The following is a 21,969-nucleotide window of genomic DNA, read 5'->3' as shown; positions in this document are numbered from 1 at the left end:
TGAATGAATGGCTGACTTATGCAATAAAAGGAAATAAAAGAATGAAACTGATACTTAACAAGAAAGATTATTCACTTGCCTAATTTACAACTGGTAAACACCATTCATTTAAGAATGAATTTCACAGTTTCATCTTTAGTACTGATATGTAAGAACACCACTAAAACAGCTTTATAGACACAGTAAAACCAATTTTTTCTTTTTGAGCTAGGTACACAGTTTAAGACACCTGGATAGATAACTGCAATCACTTTAAAGCACAAATTAGTTGGCTTTCAATAGATTAAATATTATTCTTCCTTCAGGTTGCATATACACAACGAAAATGCAATCTTTGGTTTATAGTCTAAATAATTTTTTACAGTTTCATCTCCCTCATCTATAGAAATATGTGGGAGCACCACATAAGAGACAAGAAGCTTACATTTTCATAGTTTTCACTGGCATAGGACTAATTCTCAGCATAACTACATAATTAGTGTCACTTCAAAACAATTTAGAAAGAAACCCATAACATTACCATGTAATGAACAGTACCTTGTCCATAGCAGCAAGTACTTGGTGTACTATTTAAAACACAAGTGAGTGCATCCACATTTGTGCTTTATTTATTCACATTAACTAAAGCTGCCTTTTAAAAAGGTCCTAGTAAACACTCAGAAGCCTGATAATAAATCATTTTCTGTTTCTGATGCACAGCAGCTGCTAGGTTTCTGAGGCATTTTAACCTAGAAAAAGGTTAGCCCTACATATGCATGCGATCTGTAAACATGAAATGAAACCACATTCCTCATAATAGGAAAGTAATAATTAACCTGCATGAACTGCTGTCCGATTCATTTTCTTCTTCACTTGCTCTATCATCTGTCTCTTGTCTGTCAAGCCAACGTGCACCTCCACAGTCGTCTGCTGAGAATTCAAATGTAGAGATTTCTGAGGTGGATGCCATTGGCCAAGGAGGTGAATTCTGGAAATCCTGTTGGCTGGACCTTCTGTAACCAACTGATGTTAAAGGAAGGTTACCTGAATCTAAAAACTTTGTGCCACCAGTTGTTACATTTTGTCCTCTATTCCAGAAGTCTCCCTGGTGGTTTTCAATTGCGGAGTTAGGGGCTGACGCCTGATGACCAAACCACCTCCATCTGATTTTTAAAATCTGCTTCACATCAAACTCTTTACGAGAGCCAGACATCCTTAGTGAAAGCCAGTGATCGCTAGGCAACAGGGTAAGAAGCAGCACACATAAAAGATCTGTGCACCCAACCAAGACAAGAGAAACACATGCTCTGCCTGTCTGTGGCAAGCAGATTTTCTACAGGAGGGGAGAAAGCATCGCATTCAGACAAAAAAGGCTTCTTTAACGGCATATAATTTGAATATCAACAAAAGGCAATAGTGAAAAATCCTCAGATAAAAAGAGGACGTGAAACAATCACCTCAATCAAGAAAAATGCTAATCGGTTTACCCTAAAAGCTCCAAGGCTGTTTCTGTTGCTCTCCTCTGACCATTAGCTTTCAAACCCACAAACAGTATTCATTAAAGCCCTTTCAAGAGCTGAATACCACCCCCTTTTCTTAAACCACAAATGACAGAGAAGTAATTCCTGTACTGCATCTTAGAATCACTGCTTCTTATGCTGTTAACTCTTGCTACTCAGAGGGAAAAAAATCCCACAAAAAGCAAAATAAATTCTTCCTGCACTGCAGCAGAATAAATTTACAGGAAAGACTTAAAACCGGTCCAAAGATAACTGATTATGCTGGGGAGAAACTCAACTGTAAATAATTTTTTTTTTCCCATTACAGGACATGCACTAACTTAAAAAGGACAAGAACAGCCTGGAAGGCTCAAGGGACTAGTACTGGGGGTTATAAAGCCTTTCATCTTGATGTGCTTTGATTCAAATCTAGGTCTGCAGTAACTGAAAATTTTATCTTAAATGAGCTAATGGTTTCCATTCACTTATATATCACTAAAAGTGAAAAGAAAAAGCTAACTGGTCATTTTCCAAGACATCAGAAACACCCCCTGCAAAACAGACAACAAAATACGACTTCTTAAACGGCTTCTTTCTAATCATACACAATCAGCTGTTCCAGATCAGTATAAAAGTACTGTGATGGAACAGTGAAAAAGAGAGATGCATACTTTTGAGACAGAACTCCCTCTAGACAGATAATGTAATGTATTAAAACAGCCAACAGAAGTTTTTATTTGTATGAAGAAGAAAAGCCCAAAAGGACAAAAGAGACAATGACCTATTTACATTTCCTATGAAAACCATCTTATTTTTCTCTATGACATATGGAGCTAGTTAGGTCTAAAATGCTGAGACTCATTCCAATCACATGCAAATAGTAATAAGAATTTCAGAACAACAAAGACGCACTGGATTTTATCAGTCTCTCATAAACAGATCCACGTTTCAGTCTTCACAGTTGTGTTACTCTGTTCAACTCTCCAGGATATACAGGCAACAAATTTATAAAGAAATGCTTCTTTTCTACCTACAGTTTTCATCAAAAGTGAAAGTCACTATCCCTCAGATGAACATTATGAGCTACAGTATATGTGATCTTGTGATCACGTGTAGTATTCCTTGAAAGAGGTTCTATACAGAGTACAAAAACTTAAGCAGCGCACAATTTTACCACCAAAACCCACAAACACTCTTTCATACCCAGTGCCAGGAGTAAATCATGCTATTATCTTGGGAACCATGATGCTCAAAAGGCTACTTTTAACCCGGAAATCTCACTCATCACTGCTGAGAACACAGTTATCTATTAAAGTGCTCCTCACAAATGCAAGCAAAGCTAATTTCTACAGAAACAGCATTCCAGTTGTTCTCTACAGAGATGCTGTGTTGCAGAACACACACCTTGCCAGCATCCTGGCATACCATAAACTGTACATGAATGGCTTTGCAGCAAAATGGTATAACATGCAGACCTTACTCATCTTGTACACATACAGCTAATTGTTAAAAGCTTAACTTCAGTGTTTAAACACCATAATTTGCCTAACTGCAAGTTGGGTGAAATGACAGTATAGCTTAAAAAGTAATAATAAAACAGCAACTTTTTATTTATCCTCTCCTTACATTCTGCGTTGGTGTCAGGTGGTCATCAAGGGTGGAGAAGCAGGATGAGGGATTGTATTTGTAAACATTCATCACAGCAGCAATATATTAATTACCCATTTAACTATAAAAGTAAACTTTAAATATGTTTATTTCTGCTGGTACAGTAAACCCATTATACAGAAGGACTGACCTGGATTCCCTTTCTTGTATAACAGACTCATTTAAAATTCAAACTGTCCCAGAACAAGTCTAGTGGCAGATTTGCAAATTCTAGCGCTTTTTCAGCACTTTCTCATTATTTATTGAGAACTGCAGCCTAATTACTGCTTTTGTTCAGCTGTAAAGCTATGGGCTCCAAGAGCAGTTAGAAAACAAAATGTGCTGTAGTTTTAAGAGTCCATAACACAAAACTGTTTTCTGTTTTCTATATTTTTTCTAGATGCCTCAAACTCATTCTCCTCCATACACTCTCCCAAATTACAGCTCTAAGACAGATTGCATAAATATCTAAAGTACTTCTTTTTCCTATAAATTAGATACAAGCTTGTATTACAAATGACAAGATGAGACAAGCGCCACTTAACTTTTCAGTTTAAATTGACAGCATTGCTCGGAAATACTTGAGGGCCTCTTCTTGATGTGGACAATCTTTATTACTATGAATAATGCGATAGCTTTTATCAGGTCCCCTGCTGGGAATTAACAGACTTTTGAAATCTCAAATTATGAACTATGAAGACTTCCACTTACTAAGACCACCCAAACCTCATCTTGCCTGGTGACTGGTGCTCAGAAATCCAAATACCTACCCATGTCTATGGCCCTCCAGTCATGTCTAACGCACCAACATATTTCTGAAAAAAATGTGAAAAAGATAAGCTGAACAGCACCATCTTAGTCAAATGCAGCCCACACAGACTTTGCAAGGATTCCGAAATATTTTTTTTCATTTATTAAGGCAAAAGTTTTCATTTCATGAAAAAACACGAGTGTTTATACCCATTTTTTCTGACTTTTATCATAGTTGCAGCTGAGTAACAATTTCTACTTTGTGGTGAATCATAACATTTTGAATACAGGTACAGTGTCCTCTGTGGGCACATCATCCTGTTCACAAACTTACTCTGAAGACAATTTTGAGCACTCTGGTTTTGACTGATCAGATTGATATTACCTAAGAGTGGAGCACCTGAACATGTAAGTACAAATCTTCTCTCATACAAGCAGCCCCAGAAAGTAATAAATCCCTGCAGTTAGCAGTGGGGCACGGTTTCCCAAATTCTGCTTTATGAACAAAAGGAAAGCCTTTAAATGCACACCTTACGTTAAATCTGCAATTGTGTAAATAGCTAACACCAAGAACGTAAGATGACAGCTTTGTAAATTACTCTCTTCAAGATCTTCAGAACAACTTATCTCCACAGAGATATAAAAATCTTTTTTCCACTAGCCAAAATTTTACTCCACTGACATTTTTTAATATTACATATAATATTTATTCACACAAGTGTTAAAGGAAGATTGCAAACCAGAATAACTAGTTAAAATTTTGGTAACATTTTTACTCCTAAGATACTTCTACTGTTTATTTTAGGGGAAGATACACACTAAATATTATTGGGTACATCACTGGGAAATATAGAAAATAATTTAAATAATCAGATCTAAAGAGTTTTATTCATGATGACTTTTCCACTGGGAAGTTATGTAAATTTTCAAATAAACAAAAATTTATGGATTACTTTTCTGAGGCACTTAGAGATTTCAAACTCAACACCACTTTTCACGGTAACATTTTTACTGTCACTGCCATGTTTTGGCTTCAAAAAACTATCACCACTCAATTTCAAGCAAACTCAGATACAGTGTTTTCAAGATATTCGTTCTGTCAAATGGATTTTAAACTACCAATTTTTAAATTGAAGATCTAGGGGCATAAAGGATCAGTCCTTAATATTAATGATCCTTTAAATGCAAATTAACAATGAAAATATCAAAATAACTAGATGAAGTCTGTGTCTGGACAGCAAGAGTTGTTTCTCCCTTGAGAAAATACTGCTTAGCAAAAAAATGAAATGCAAAAAGATGTATTTTAGACATTACTAGACTCATTAAGATGTGATAAAAGTAATATATTATTGTCAATGTTCAGTGATCCTAGATATGTATTCTAAAGCATAAGAAAAGTTCATTGACCACAAGATGTTTATCAATTAATCAAATGCATACTTACAGCATTAAAAGGCATTCAATATTTAACACTTTTAAAAAAACGGATTTTTAAAATATTAACTTGAGGCATTAAAATAACTGTTCAAAGAAAAATGCTATCACCAAAACCCAACTGCAATTCTGCTTATAACTATTCCTATGTTAAAAGAAATGCTAAGTATTTACTTTCTTTTTGCTTCCCTATTCCTTTGTTCCAGCCTCAAGATTACAGAAATAACCTCAACAAAGACTTCAGGAAGATATCTACCTTCATGCTCTATGATTCTATAAAACAATAATCATTTCCTATTCCAAAGTTTTTTGTAAGTGCAAACATTTCTGGTTCACAGTTACACAAATAGTTCCTTACAACAGAAACAGCATAGTTCATCCAGGCGGAAAAAATGAAAACACCCTACAGTTACTAACTGTATGAACTTAAATTCATTGTTCTGACCAGCAGAAATGAGCTGCAGCAAAATTACTGGCACTACATTACAACTTTCTGCTACTTTGCATTGCACATTTCTCTTGAGAGGTGCAAGCCATATGTTTAGAAACACAGACTTCAGAGCAGTCAGCTTAACAGTAGCATGAAAAGAGCAGTATGAAGCAACAGCATGGTTTGCTGTTTATTCAGATAAGGAGGGAGAAGGGGAGAAATATTTCCATTTACAATAGAAGACTACACTGTCAGATCCTAGGCTCAAGCATCATACTGGTTCACCCAGAACAACAGTTGTGATCCAACACATTTATGCTTCTTTAACATTAAAACATTAACACTGAATTTCTATCTATCCAAGTTAATACCCAAGCATTATCAGGAATTGCACCATCTACAGGTAAAACTGCAATGCAGAGCTATGCCTGAGTAAACAGAACAGTAAATCCTCTGAAGATTATTCACCCTGGAAAATTTTGCATTCCGAGTCCATCAGGTCAGATGTGGTTTTTCCATGAAAACTCATTACAAAATGGACAGCGCTGTGAAAAGGCAGTCCCCCAGATCACAAAACCAGTTTTTGGTACCAAAAGGCTGAAGTAGCCACACAGATTAAGACAAGTAAAAGGTTTCCGGCTCATACACCCAAATACTAGTACTGCTGAGTCTAATGAAAACAACATAGTCATACAATCTAGAAACACAGTAATACTCCAGCACAAGTCATCTGCTCTAGAAATGTCACTGTTAAGGAAGAGTGGTAACAAAACCACTGTTCTGCAGATATTTAAGGTAGTCTTGCCAAAAGAAGAGCAAGTTTTAGAACCAGTTTAGGAAGGTATTGACTAATAAAGCTATAAAAGGCCACATACCAGAGACAGGACTGCAGCAAATCCAAACAAAATAACACGGAGATAGTTTCCTTCTATCAAGATGATATAAGCACACCTTTGCAGGTAGATTTGCAGGCAAACTGAAGATCTCTTTACAATTTTTCTAAGACAGCAGCAGCTTTATTTCACCATGAGCCATTCAGTTTGTCTCAAAAACCCACAGAAAAATGGGTAAAGGAAAACACTACTAACATTGTCAACAGCAGAGTGGATGCTTGTTTGATAAAAAATTACAGGTACTCAGCTCTGCATAAGGCCCTTACAGAAAACTGTCAGATTACAAAACTGTAGAAGAACAGTGAAGTAGATTTGCAAGCAATTAGGTAATACAAGATAGTGCTCCATGCCAGACTATGCAAACATCTAAGAAAAATATATTGAGTTCCATGGGCAAAAAGTTTACACTGTATTTAAATGTCAAGCTATGTAATGCCACAGCAGCTGAAGCAACGTATTTCAAGATAGAGGCTTGAGCATTCTAAATGAATGATCCAACACCAAAAGACATCTCAAGAGACTCATTATTTCTCTCTCAGTGCAGACCTCTCCTTAATTAGCAGCTTCAGTTAGCACCCCCCACCTCCCAGTTGGGATTTTCAGCTGTGTAAGAGGTAACATATAAGGATATAATTTTATTACTTATTTCTAAAACAAATGGTGTGACCTCATCTGGAATTCCTTGTATGCAATTGATCACTGCATCTCAAAAATAGTGTTGCAGAATACAGGGTTCACAGAAAGGCAACACAAATGATCAAAGTATAAAACCAACAATCATCACACTAAAAGGCAGAATGCTTTAAGAATCATCTCAATTTACTAAGTATCATATTAATGTTTATAAGAAACATATGTCTCATTACTATGAAAAACAGAACTTTTATTTAGTTTTAAAAATTAATGTTGCATCTATAGATGCCACGCACTTAGAATATTTTAGGAACCCAATTGTGCATAACATCCCAGATGCCAAACAGAACTTCTGCAAATCCTTGCAATATTAATTCTACCACTGTACTCTACCTGGAGTTGAACCTCACAAGGGACATCAAAGGCAACACAAATGACTTTTACAGGTACACTAAAGGAAGACTAGGGAATGTGGGCCTGCTGCTGAACGGGGCAGGGCCCTGGTGGCAAAGGACATAACAAACGCTGAGATACCAAACAACGCCCTCTGACTTTGTCTTTCTAGCAAGATCAGCCTGCAGAACTTCATGAAGTTCAACAAAGGGAAGCACAAAATCCTGCACCTGGGGAGGAGCAATCCCATGTGCCAGTATGTGCTATTGGTCACCCAGCTGGAAAGCAGCTTTGCAGAAAAGGACCTTGGTGACTGCCAAGCATGGTAACTACATATACAGGAGGTGAAGAAATCAATGCACAAGTTCCATGCTACTGAATAGAAATGTTGCTCCATAACAAGTTATTCTCACCCCCCTGCTAAATGAAAAGTACTTTTGTTTACATATACAAAAGATGAAAGAAAAAGTGTCTTCCTTTTTAAAGAAATGCTTTAGAAGCATTTTGTTAGAACATTGTCAAAATGTGTACGTGCACATGTTCTTCCCCCTCCAGTAGGGTATTAAGATTTTCTATATGCCAGCTCTAGATATGTATTATTTACTTTAATATGTATAGTACAGAAGAGCATTTTTCCAGTTCAGCTTGCCAGTAATGATTGCTCCTTATACAGCTCATTGAACACAGATGAAGCAGCGACTATGCAAGAAATGCCACACAAAGAAATTATTTCAATTACTTATTAAATATATGAATTATAGAAAAGATTTTTTACAAGCTCATTTAAGGGCTCATATTCCAATTAAGGACCTGTGAGATGAATCCTCACCAATCACTACTAAAAATCCTGTTTATAATTAGACACACTAGCAGCTGACAGATATACATTACTAGAAATTATTATCTTGTAGAGTAGGAAACCCAACTCTTTCATCTTATTTCTCCGTTACAACTGACATTTACATCACTAACTCTAAATTGGAAATTCAGCACCGAAATCAGAGATCAGTACCAGACAGCAGTATTTAAAATCAAATAGTCCCAGCGATGCTTAAATTGGATTATACATATATTTTTTTATAAATACATAATAAAATGTGTTGTATTACTTGCTTTAATTACAGACGTTGCACCTCAATGTTAGGTTTTTTCATGTTACAATAAAATTCGTGAAGTTTAAACACAATAAAAGCTCCATTCTGTCAGAACTTCACTGGAATTGGCAAGTAGACAAAAATATTACTAGGGAGGAACTGATAAACCAACAGACATAAAGCCACCTTGTCAGGAAACCTTAGAGACTCACAAGCTGCTGATCTTTTGCTTCTTAGTATGCACAACTGCCTTAGCTTGAGTGGCTGTGTATCACTTAAACTTAGGATTCAGAAACAAAGTAGAACAGAAATCATCACAACATCTGGTTGTTCAAACGCAACTATGAGCTCCTACCCTTCCACAGTTGTGTACAACTGAAATGACCTCGAGAAAGAAGGCAACAATGGTAGAAATCTAGACTATCTATTAAACGTTTAAATCACTAAAGAACTTGCAGAGTTAACTGCTGAACTATCCTAAGAGACATACTAATCCCCACCTTTAGTGCCTCACACATCGTTTTACAGGGATCCTAAAATGTTTTTTGTTCTGCATAGATAGTGAAGTAGACAACAGCAATAAACTGCCAGAAGGAACACAAGATAGTAATGCAAACTGTTGGCACTCCAAGAGGTATCAGGTTCACTGTACCGTGCTCAAAAAAGAGAAAACTCAGGCGGCTAAACTGACAGAAGGCATAACTGAGAAATAACTTTTATTATTTGATAACCATTATGCTTGTTGTTCCTTTTCCCCTGTGTTTGGTCTTCCTGTTTGTTTGTTGCAGTGGGAATTGCTGTTGTTGGTTTTTATTTTTATTTTTTAATTTCTCTCCTATCTCTCCTCTCTAAATCTTTAGGTAAATACAAAACTAATCTTGTACTACTGCATACGGATCTCACAAGATTCAGACTGTCTACAGTCATTTGCTCACATATCCTCCCCATTCATTCAAAGTTCAAAGAATTCCTAATTTAGCTTTCAATATTTATAAAAAGTATTTATCATCCATTGAGCTTCAATAATGCTTGAATATTTACTGAAACTATCCCTTAATCTGTTTTAAGTACAACTGTTTTTTGGTCAAAACATCAGCCAATTTCCCATGCAACAGTGCAATTCAAATTTGTATTTCTTGAAGAAAAAAAGAATTTATCAACAAGTGAGAGGAGGTGCAAAAAAAGTTAAGCTCTACTACTTACCACCTGATCTGCCCACATGTTTATAAACTTGTACTTTTAGTCAATTAACTTTTATTTCCTCAGGATACACTCCCAAGTTTAAAGTGCTATGGTTCTTGGTGAAGATCTTGCTAAGCTTCATCAAGTTATAACATCATTAAATGCTCTAGCTTCTTAATGCTTTAATTATAGTTTGAATGAACAAGCTTGTGATTACATTTACATCTAAAATATCATTTCTCTTACTGAATGTAAAAGAGAAAGATTTAAACCCTGATTTCATCTTTGGCAAGGACCAAGTGACCATTAAATATTCAAGAGTACTTCTGTTCAAAGTATTAGAATATTTTAGATTATCTGCAAGACAAATGCATATGGATATAATGAATAACCAATGTAGAATGCTTTACTTATCTGGAAGGCAACTGTCAGGCTAATAGCTTATTTGTGCAAAAGTTAACATAAAACATCTGCTCTGGCAACAAGTAAGAACTTGCTTACAAACAGTCCAGTCACCAAAAGCACTGACAAAAACCTCATCGTCCTGTGAGCTTCTCCCATGTCTCCTCACCACATACATACTGAATGTAAATATTAAATGAATTTGGTAGTTCAGCCGTATTACTATTTATATTCCTTACAGTTCAGGTTAGTAAACTCTGGACTTGATTCTTGTCTTATGGTAGACCATACTACATAGCCAGGTGCTGTGAATATTTCATCTGTTCTATGGGTATACTTTAACCTGATTTTGACAAGTTCTGCTGGCTGTGAAATTGAGGCTACAGTAAGCATAAGAATGGTGTGAATTGTGGGGGGTTTTATAATGAAGGATACTATTTCCACCCAAATCAACTCAGATCTGTACTAGACAGATTATATCATCATGCCTATAGAGCATGTGTAATTTTTGATACCTGTATCCTCTTACAGCTTCGTAACATATTGGAGAAAGGGAGGTAGAGGAGATGGAAGACATATCAGAGAAACAACCAGCACTTAAAAAAAAACCCTAAAAGACATTTGAGATCATGCAGTTCTCTCCTTTTGGTTCTAAATAGCTATGACTGCACAACAGCTTAGCATACTTTGAAAGAAATTTTTGAGAGCAGGAGGGTATAAAGACCCTCTTCTTTCCTCTCTCTTCTTTTATTGCTCTTTCCCTTTTATGAGCAATGTATACTGAAAACAGATTCAAAAGTGCCAGAAAGAAAAAAGGTGCTTAGAAAGTGAAACTGCTTGTAGTTTGACAGGCTGCAAGATCTTCCTATTCAAAGTCAATGTTCAAAAGTGTTGCGTGTAAACAGTTCCTGCAGTTGCAAATAGGGAAACCAATAAGCTACACTGAGCATGAAAGGGTTACAAAACCATAAGCAGATCACACTACGACACTTTCTCACTTGTTCTGAAAAAAAATCTGTGAAACATGGAAGGAAGAATAAGAAATACATTCTGCTCCATCTAAGTCTACCTTTTAAAATATATTGTCTATTAACTAAACTGATTAAAAAAAAAACAAAGGTGAGAAGAGAGAACTTCTGGGAAACTATTTGGAGGCAGATACAGCAGAAATAGTTTAAAAATAGAAACATTTCACTCAACTGAAAACTTACAACGGCAAAGTCTGTTTCCTGTGTTCTGTGTTTAGGTCTTCAAAAGATGGTCTTTTTTGTTTTCTTTTTTGGTAATTGCTATTAATATGGCATTTCAGAATAAAGTTGTACCTTGGGTACTATTTAGTAAAGGAAGCATTTCCTGCAGAGCCGCTTTTCTTACAGGGCTAAATTCTAATCAGAACAGAGATTGGAGGGGAGGGATTCCTTTTTAAACAAACACATAATACTATAATCACAAAACAAAGAGCAATGAAAGAAATAATAATCACTGTTCTGGCCTCATAATACCCAGCCTTTCACAAAATGAATTGCTTTTTCATTTAATATCATCCTTTCCAATGCTACTGGTGTAATGCTTTGCCAAGGTGACAATTGCTTTGTTGTTGGAGACAGCCAGCCTATCTAGCTGAACAAAAAGTCTTCAGTTGCAACCCACAAGAAATAATTAGGGCGAGACTATTAGAAACAGGTCTAAGAACATTACCCACAGCACTCTTGTTAGTTACTTAGGCTTTCATTCTTTTTAGGTAAGACACATTCTGCTCCTCCTCTCCACCATACAAAATCCAGTAAGTGGGGGCATGAGAAACACCTTACATTTTCAAGATGTTTTTCAAAGGCTTAAAAGGCTGTAATTATGCAAAACACTTGGGCAAGCTGTGGCTTTTTGAAACTGTAAAGGGTGACATTTCTCAAAGTTAAAAAGGTCTTTATCCCTTAGGTAAGAAAGGAGCTTACATTCTATATCTAAAAGGATGTCTAGAACAATTGATATAGTCTTTCATGAACTGCTCCCACCACTGAATGTGTAATACAGGGCCATAGGAGTTTTCACAAAATACAGCAGAATGTTGATTTAAATGTCAATTTCTTGAACTGGAAAGCATTGCAAATTTTAAGAAAGTTGGTTAAAGTATTACTAATTTTTAAATGAAGTCCATTCTTTGCAATAGAGTCAATACAACATATATTGACTATATGGACAAAAGTATCAGCTAAGGCAGTGGGGCAAGTCTATCCAGACACATTTTTGAAGAGATAAAGCCAGTGTTCTACCTTAAATTTTACTGTGTTACAAAAACAGCCTTATACAATTTTATAAACAGTTTTCCATTAATTCTGACAATCTGATGGATGCTCTTGGAAGAATCCAAATTACTAAAACCTATTCTTCCAAGTATATCCTGTTGTTCTGGAAGACATCAGGATTTTTAACATCGCTTAGAATTGAGGTAATTAATTGGCAAAGTATTCTTCTGAACAGATTGAAATCAATACCTCTCTCATTTTTACAGAAATTCGTCCTCTGGAAAAATGCCTAACTGCGTAAGTCCACAAGACATAATTACTAATCAGCATCTCTGCGTGGTAATTAGTCATTTTACCTTGCAGTACAACAGGAATAAGGATTTCTCCCATAGTGATAGACCTTTTCAGTTCCTTCTCTCCAGAGTACACTTGACATTTGTTTCAAATTCTTTAACTTCCACGACCACTAGAAGAAAAGGTGCAGGCCCAGCCTAAAAGTTCTGACAATCTGGAAGAGGCTGCCTATTTTGGTGAGTAGAGCTAACGCATTTTGAACTACTACAAAATAATGGAAAAATAACCCCCAAAACCCAAACCCAAAAGTTTGTTCTCAAAGCAAATTCTGAGGAACCTTAGCAGTTCTAATAATCTTTAAAGCTCAGAAAAGTGTTGATGTTACCTATGGTGGTAGGTACCAACAAGGATATAGGTTGACTGAGGAGAAAAAGAAATGGAAAACAGGCAAAAAGGAAAAAAAAAAAAGCCTGACCGGCGGTCAATCCTTTATGACCATAAATTAAGTAAAGCCTATTGTTCCCTAAAAACATGTCAGTCACAAAGGACTGTTTTCCTCAATTACCTGATGCCATACATATGTGACTCAATGACAGTAATTTTCTGATTATCATTGCTGTTGGGCTAACAGGTTGGTTGGGAAAGGCTACTAAACAGACAAGCGAGAAGATAAATAAAATGGTGTTAGCATCTTTGCAGGCAGAGATGAATCTCAGGGAACCTGAAGGAAGACCAAGTAACACTTGTTTGAGTTCCATTCCCATGTTCTAACCCTGTGCTTTTATCAGACTTGAGTAAAGCCAGAAGACAACAACAAGCTTAAGCAGGTACCTCCCAACCTCTATCTAGGGACTGAGCTTGTGGCATCAGGTACCAAATGCATCATTCTGCTATCCAATACTAAAATACCTGGTATTGACGAGAGCAATGCAGGGTGAGAAACAGGTTCTGGTGCCCACACTGAATGAAAACCCACATTAGTGGACTAATGTAACATGAAATATTGTCCTGTTGTCGGTACTGATGATTACTATAGTTAGTGGCAGTGGTTTGACTGCCAAAGTCTGTACCACCTCAGCAACCATAAACTTGGAACAGGCTCCTCAGGTATCCTACAATCATTTTCTTATAGAATGCTTTGGGTTCGAAGGGACCTTAAAAATCAAGTTCCAACCCCCCTGACATGAGCAGGGACACCTTCCACTAGACCAGGTTGCTTTTTGGGACCAGAGAAATAAAAATACCAAAGTGCTATTTTTATATCTGTTTATAAGTATAAGAAGCTTATAAGGATGAATTTCATTTAGCCCAAATCCTCACTATATTAACTAAAAGCTGGGGGGGTGGGGGGGTGGGGTTTGGGGTGAGGAGTAGAAATAAATAGCTGAAATATAAAAGAAATGTATAATTAATCTATACAAATGAAATAAGAATACTGAAAATTCTTCCAACAGTTTAATAAGGAGCAACACAAAGAAATGAGAGCACAGCAATGGACTAAAACTCTAAACTTCCCAAACTCATGAATGTGATGGCCATGTATCAAAAATGCCCACAGAAAAGCAAGACCTTGTAATAACTACACACAGAATTTTCAAGTACTTTGCCATCATCTGTAATGAAAACTATGTCTCAAGGGTTGGGTACTTCCAGGTTAGAACCATCCCAGCAGATAGTTACAAGGACACTGCAGCTGGTACTCAGCTATTACTCTGGGCTAAATTTATTTTAAATAGGCTTCCTGTTATTCCTGCATGTAGAACTACAACATTCCTCTAGACTTGTGCTCCTGGAAAGCTAGTCAAAGGTTACAGCGCCCCTGAACATAATCACGTAATACACTATGCCAGTAAGTTTAACAAGAACCAGAGACGTAGGAAAAATACAAAACAGAAGAAATTATAAAATCACAGAATGGTTTGGGTTAGAAAGGACCTTAAGGTCATTTAGTTCCAACCCCCCTGCATGAGCAGGGACACCTCACACTAGACCACATCACCCAAGGCTTGGTCCAACCCAGCCTTGAACACCACCAGAGATGGAGCATTTACCACTTCTTTAGGCAACCTGTTCCAGTGCCTCACCACCCTCACAGTAAAGAACTTCTTCCTTATATCTAATCTAAACTTCCCCTGTTTAAGTTTTAACCCATTACCCTTTGTCCTATCACTACAGTCCCTAATGAAGAGTCCCTACCCAGCATCCTTATAGGCCCCCTTCAGACACTGGAAGGCTGCTATGAGGTCTCCACGCACCCTTCTCTTCTCCAGGCTGAACAGCCCCAACTTTCTCAGCCTGTCTTCATACAGGAGGTGCTCCAGTCCCCTGATCATCCTCATGGCCCACCTCTGGACTCGTTCCAACAGTTCCATGTCCTTCTTCTATTGAGGACACCAGAACTGTACACAATACTCCAAGTGAGGTCTCATGAGAGGAGTAGTAGAGGTCAGGCTCCTTTTGATGCAGCCCAGGATACGGTTGGCTTTCTGGACTGCAAGCGCACACTGAATGCTCATGTCCATTTTCTCATCAACCAACACCCCCAGGTCCTTCTCCGCAGGGCTGCTCTGAATCTCTTCTCTGCCCAACCTGTAGCTGTGCCTGGGATTGCTCTGACCCAGGTGTGGGACCTTGCACTTGGCATGGTTAAACTTCATAAGGTTGGCATCAGCCCACCTCACAAGTGTGTCCAGGTCCCTCTGGATGGCATTCCTTCCCTCCAGGGTATCAACCGAACCACACAGCTTGGTGTCATCGGCAAACTTGCTGAGGGTGCACTCAATCCCACTGTCCATGTCAGCGACAAAGATGTTGAACAAGACCGGTCCCAACACCGATCCCTGAGGGACTCCACTCATTACTGGTCTCCAGCTGGACACCAAGCTGTTGACTTCAACTCTTTGTGTGCGGCCAGCCAACCAGTTCTTTATCCACTGAGTGGTCCATCCATCAAATTTATGTCCCTCCAGTTTAGAGACAAGGATGTCATGCAGGAAAACAACATCTGCTATTAAAAATGGTATATGGTAACTTTCCAGTGATGTAACAGATGATGATACAGCGAGAAAGACCATCTCTCTTCTATATTTGTATCACAACACGAATAAATTGTAGGCAATAAAGGCATATGTTTCTTTATCAACGTTCCCAAAGCAGAGAGATCTTGCAGTCAAGAAAGCAGATTTTTTTCATTTTGGTAAAACCTAGTATTCCTAAATTAATTTAATTGCTTTTCTCACCCTCACCTCTGTTTTTTCAGCAGTATTTTACTTTACAAAGAGTTCAGATAAAGCTAGATTTGTGCATGTATTCATGTTTTCAACATTCTTTCACCCCTTTGCTTTGTGTAAATGTCAAAGCTATTCCCTTTGAAAATTACTTTAACTTAGAACAGTCCTACTACTTTCCTCCTAAAGAAAAAAGAAAGAAAGAAAGTGAAAGCCAGTCAGTATTACTGGCAATAAGATTTGACTGTGCAGTTGGTGGGCCTCTATTCATAAGCACTTCTCTAAAGCAATTATTTTCTCTGACAGATTCAGTATCAACTTTTCCTTCTTTTCCTATAATGATTAAAAGATTCAAACTTAAGAGGTTTCTCATGCATTTTGATAAGATGAAAACTGAACTATACAGTAATACTGGCAGTCTTCAATAAAGCATGCTGTGATAAAGAGCAGAAGTGATGAAATCACATAGAAATGTTCCAAACACTAGGATGTGAAGTCCACAAATGCAAAACCAAGTCCTGCTTGTGTACCCTTACCAGAAGGAAGTCCTCACAAGGCACGTAACAAAAAAGATGAAATTTTGGGTGTAAGGAAGACCTAGTACCTTTGTGGGCTAAAGTCATGTTCCTTGTAGCATAACTTACTGTTAGAATTGAGTAAATACAATAATTACCTATAAAATCAGAATGATCTCTAGGTGTTCCACGAGTCATGTAGTTCTATTTGTTTTCCTCTTTCCAAAAATTTGAGGTAGCAGAAAAAAATCTAGAGGCAGAAAAATAACAGTGCAAAGAAATAAGAACCAGCCATCTGGGGGGTGGGGAATAAATCTTGAAAGCAGATTTACTCTATTCAGACACAACTTCCTTCCACTCATCCTGTGATTCCTAAACTTTCTGAGGCACGCAATACAAGGCATGTCACTACACAACTGTCACCATAGCTCATTCCACAACTTAACAGGTATCAACAAAGACTCCAAAGAAAGAGGGGAAATTAGTATGAAATTTGAATATATAAGCTCTCAAGAAATATTGGGTTGCAAGGCTTTTGGGTTTTTAAGACTCTCAGTGCGTTTTCACCCCTATCTTCAGCTAGCTGCAGTTCCATGACGGAAGGAGCAGTGATGAACTACTCTGCCACACCAAGCACTTAAACTGAACACTGTTGCCAAAGAGTAACATTGGCTGAATAAAACTAAGTATCACCACTAAACATGCTTCAATAAATGGAACAGCTCTATAAAAATTACTTATGCTTACTGTTACCATGGTTCTCAACCCTTTCCTGTTTACAGGCCACTATAAACTTTCTAGCCAAAGTAAGACCTCTACTCAAAAACCCCTAGCCTGCTGAAACAGTATGTGTCTACTTTGGACTCAGCACCAAACAAATGGACTACATGCAATGATTATTTTCACTTTAAAGTGAAAGAAAACATAGGACACCTGCAGGCATAACACAATACCTAATATTTGACCTCTTATGCTCTGATCTTTTTTACTAGTTGCAAGAACCTTCTAGCTGTCTGAATAGTGGCATCACCTCATTCTTGCACCTGGCGCACATAGCCTCATCTCTCCCATATGATTGTTTTTTTAAGGCTATACAACCAGTTAACACATGTATTTATGGTCAGCAGTTGCTTTGTTGGTAACTTCGGATAAAAGATATTCTTCTTACGGAAAAAAAAGCAAAACTGGATAGTTAGTTTGTAATTAATGAGTTCTACTTTTTAAGATTGCTATCATAAAAGGCAATTTAATTGAGGCAAGCTTTCCCATTGTAAGAGTTTTGTAAGGGCAATGTAAAATCACACTGCAGTTTCTTCAGAGCTGTAGAAAATTTCATTATGGGTCATGTTATGTCCGATTAGGTAATCTTCTTCACCACATCATGAAAAACTGAAGTACACTAAAAAAGCACAAGACATTGATTGACACAACCAAAGAACAAGCTTTTTAAAAGTGCTCGTGATACAAAAGTCCAGAGAGTTGGAATAAGTTCACCAATATAAACTGTCACTGTTCGCACCAGTTTGCAATCACTGCTCGACCATAACGGTCTAATGGAAGATTTTTTTTCATCTTCACACGAATTCTTTCCTATTTTAAATTTGCAGTCACCGCAATTCTGTGAAACACAATGTGTTAAAAACTACTGCCACGGAGCAAACACGCTGGCTCCGGTAGCCGACCTGCCCACCCAGAGGACATGCTCGGGGGATGGGTCAGTGAAGCCGACGCAGGGCAAAGGAAAACACTATCTGACTTAGATGAGGGTTACTGTTATTATCATTTTGGTTATATCCTGCTCCTTACCATTGTTCAGCAAGGGGAAAACAGGAAAAACACAAGATGGGAACACAGTCTCCTACGAAGTCTCAGAACAAGGCTTTTTAATTTTTTTTGTAGATATTCCTCCATATACACTTCTGGAAATTCTCACGCAAAAACACCTTCATGAGAAACGATCAGATATCGTTTCTGGCAAAACCGGTGAACTGCTCGTGAAAATACATCTTGTGATCCGTTTTATTAAAAAGGACCCATCCCCACAATACATAGTTTGTCTAGATACAAAAGCTACACTGACATAACCATGAGTTCAAAGTTTTATTCTTATTCATGCTAGTAAGAAGACTTGAGTGGTATTTTTACTTGAAAACAGGACTGCGCTTGGAGTTTAGCTTGTGTAATTGCATTATTGACTTTTAAGCAAAAGCAAAGAACAAGCCCGAGCGTTCTTTTTTTCCCCGCTGTGGCGTTACTGGATACGAACAGGCATTGCTGCTAAACCACTGTGACGATGAGCCGCCGACGGCTCAGCTGCAGCCGGACTGCCACGCTGCATCACTGCTCACACCGCTGAGCCCAGGGAGTTCAAAGCCTAAAGCCACAAAAAGGCTTCAAGGAAAACCATGAGCCAGTAACACGTATAAACAGCAGTTGTTTGATGTTCAACACTTCTTTTTTCTTCCCCGTGTAACGACACCACTCCCCATCATGCCGATTTGGCAGTCGCTGCTCTGCTCTGTCCGACTACTCTTAAAACACAACAAAATGTAGTTTTCCACTGTTCCATACTCTGACCGCGAAGGTTAAGATACAAACACCTGAAGGCTCAGTGTTAACCGCACTTTTACCGGCTCCCCGCTCTGACCCGGGCCGGACAGACCCCGATCCCCAGGCGGAGCCCCCTACGACAGCCAGCCCCCCCCGCCGCCCCGTGCTGCCCGCGCTTCCCCCAGACACCCACCCCGTCCCCGCCCGGCGGGGCTGCCACAGCGGCGGCCTCTGGCACCGCTCCCCTCCCCCGCCGCGGGGCGCTGCTCGGGGCGGCAGCCGGCAGGAGAGAGCCCGGCGGAGCAGAGCAGGGCGGGAGCCCGCCCCTCACCAGCTCCCCCCTCGCCCTCCTCCTCGCTTTCTCCTCCCCCTCCCGGCAGTCCCAGACCCCCTCCTCTGGCTGCCGAGCCCCAACCGCCCTTCTCACCTCTCAAGGTCCGGGAAGGGGGCGAGGTTGGGAGAGGGCGGGGAAAGGGAAAAAAGGCGATGGAGGCCCCGTCACCCCCCGCCCCTCCCGCTCCGCCCCGGCCCGGCAGCAGCCAGCGCTCCCGCTCCGCACCGGGGCGCCACGGGCACTGGGGCGACACCGCCCCGGCGACAACGGGTCCCCTCGGGCCCCGCTCCTGGCCCCGCCCCTGCGCGCGCGGGCACCTCCGGGGAGGGCGGGGCGGGACGCGGGGACACGCCCCCTGACCGCCGACCCCGCCTCCAGTCCCGGGGCGGGGGGCGCGCGCCGCCGCCGCCAGCCAACCGGCGGCCTCCGCGCGCCCGGGGGCAGGGACGGAGAGTGGCCGCGCGTGGCAGGGCGGTGGCCGTGGCCGCTGCCGCCCCCCCTCAGGCTGTGGCCGCCGCCCCGCGCCGCGCTCCCTCTGCCGGCGGGGCAGTGGAACGGCGGCCAGGGCGATCCCCTCTGGCGGGGGTCTGTGGGTGCCAAGGCCTCGGCCCGGCCGGGTCCCCCTGCGGGCCTTCTAGAGCCATAAAGCCCTGCGCTCCCCGGGTCCGAGCACTCACACTGAGGTGAAATAAATCTGCGGTGACACACGAGGCAGCCGTTGACACCCCCAGCTCCGAACCCTGGCACCGTGCGGTGCTGAGGCGGCCTGTAGTTGCATCTAATGGGCACACACACACCAGCCGTTGCCAGCCTTATCATGCAGCACCTTACCGATGACCTCTGCCTTGTAAAGAAAGTATAATTTTCTGAATTAATAGACTGTGTGACACTCAGATGTGCCTCCAACCGATCGAACTGATTTAAGGGTGCACAAGATCATTGCTGAGGCGTGGCGGTGTGAGTTTGATGTGGTAATGAGGCATATAGTGTTTTCTTTGCCTAATTCTGTAAGGAAATGTGGTCTACATGCTGTGTGCTTCGCCTACCGGTTCTCATCCTGTCTGACTTTAAACAATTTAGCTGACTTTAACTAAATTTGACCTAAGGAGAGGGTTTTCAAAAATACTAATTCTTCCAGCTGGGCAAAAATTATTAGCTAGGTGGAGGGAAGTATGTTCCCAGGAAGGAAATCTCATGTTTTTGAGGTCAGTTGGAGGGTGAAGCCACACACATGCACATGATCCGGCTACATTACACACACAGAGCTGCCTGAGGGCAATTGTGACTGAAGCTTAGGGTGTCCCTGTGGGATGAGTGGACAGATCATATATGTGCCTCCTGAACTCAGGAACTAAACTAAAATGTGCCACCACAATAGCCCTAAAATAGATATTCCCGATCTGCTTACTGCAGAGTTTGTGAAAATCTTCCATGAAATCTCAAACTCAACGTATTCCACAGGCTATTACTGTACGAGGCTGAACGCGGGCGTGATGCTATAGCCAATTTCTGGTCTGACCTTGGGCAGTACCAACAGCGATGAAAGTCTGACTGTACCAGAAAGGGGTAGATACACATACTGCTTGACAAAGTCCTCCAGTTATTTTCCAGTATTTTCTCCATTCCCAAAGGGCAGAAAGGCTGGGTAAGCACCATTTAACCTTGAAAACAGAAAAATACAAAGAAGTGATACAGCAGATACTTAAGGGGCAATAGTCTCTCACAAAGAAGAGCTAATTTGCTAACATGACAAATATAAATTGCTAACATGACAAATATAAGTTGTTCAGTATTTTACTTTTAAAATTCATACTTGTGATTATTTTGTACCCTATTACTGCTGCTGTACCATACTGTCAAAAAGAAAAATCAGTTCTTTTTGCTTTGGGTTCATTGCTTTCACTGCATAAACCTGCTACATTTAAAACATCATATTAACAATTTTACATCCACTACAGCTCCATAAAGAGTCTTTCTACAGAATGAATTCTGTATTTGCTTCCACCTGGTTTAGTGATCTTCTCAGATAACTAGGTGACAAGAAGGACATTTCAGGTTTATAGGACATTTCTTCTTTTACTTCAACAGCATTGCTTCATTTTGATACTACTTAATATTTAATGCATTTGTGAAAAATACTACATCAGAAGAGACCTTTCTGAATTAATCAGATCTTTCATACTGCATATACTCTATATATGTGTCAAATGATTTGTTTTTACATATGCATTAATCAGAGTACTTTTATTTGGAACATTTCAGAAATGTTCTTTGCAATCTTATCAGTAAGAAAATTCATGGAATACAGTGGTTGACAGAACGAAAGACTTCACTCCGTTAACTAGGAAGTTTAGCTGAATAATTGGACTACAATGTATAGAAATAGCAGTGTCTCTGTGCAGTCTTGTTGTGGTGAAAGGATAGTAATACACAAACTGAAGACACTCTACAGATTGACAAAACATCTGTT

General features: G+C 39.5%; 1 protein-coding gene across 6 annotated transcripts in view; it reads right to left on the bottom strand.

The window, feature by feature from the left end:
• Positions 1 to 19,772, bottom strand: part of KLHL5 (kelch like family member 5) — a 58,013-nt gene extending 38,241 nt beyond the window's left edge. For 2 of the 6 annotated variants that reach the window (XM_062642484.1, XM_062642485.1), the window contains exons 1-2: positions 19,593 to 19,772; positions 16,774 to 16,865 (exon numbers count right to left, since the gene is read on the bottom strand). Coding sequence is in view for 2 of the 6 variants with exons in the window: in XM_062642482.1 (XP_062498466.1) it covers positions 816 to 1,192 (377 nt within the window). In the remaining 4 variants the exon portion in view is untranslated. Of the gene's footprint in view, positions 1 to 815; positions 1,228 to 16,773; positions 16,866 to 19,592 lie in introns of those variants that run through there. The other 4 variants (XM_062642487.1, XM_062642486.1, XM_062642482.1 and 1 more) reach the window with 2 other exon arrangements.
• Positions 19,773 to 21,969: the final 2,197 nt, after the last annotated feature.

Source organism: Pezoporus occidentalis, unplaced genomic scaffold, assembly GCF_034315485.1.
Source record: "Pezoporus occidentalis ecotype Australia unplaced genomic scaffold, CSIRO_AGI_Poc_V1 ctg71, whole genome shotgun sequence".
NCBI classification, from domain to species: Eukaryota; Metazoa; Chordata; class Aves; order Psittaciformes; family Psittacidae; genus Pezoporus; species Pezoporus occidentalis.
This window is presented reverse-complemented; position numbering and strand designations above follow the sequence as displayed.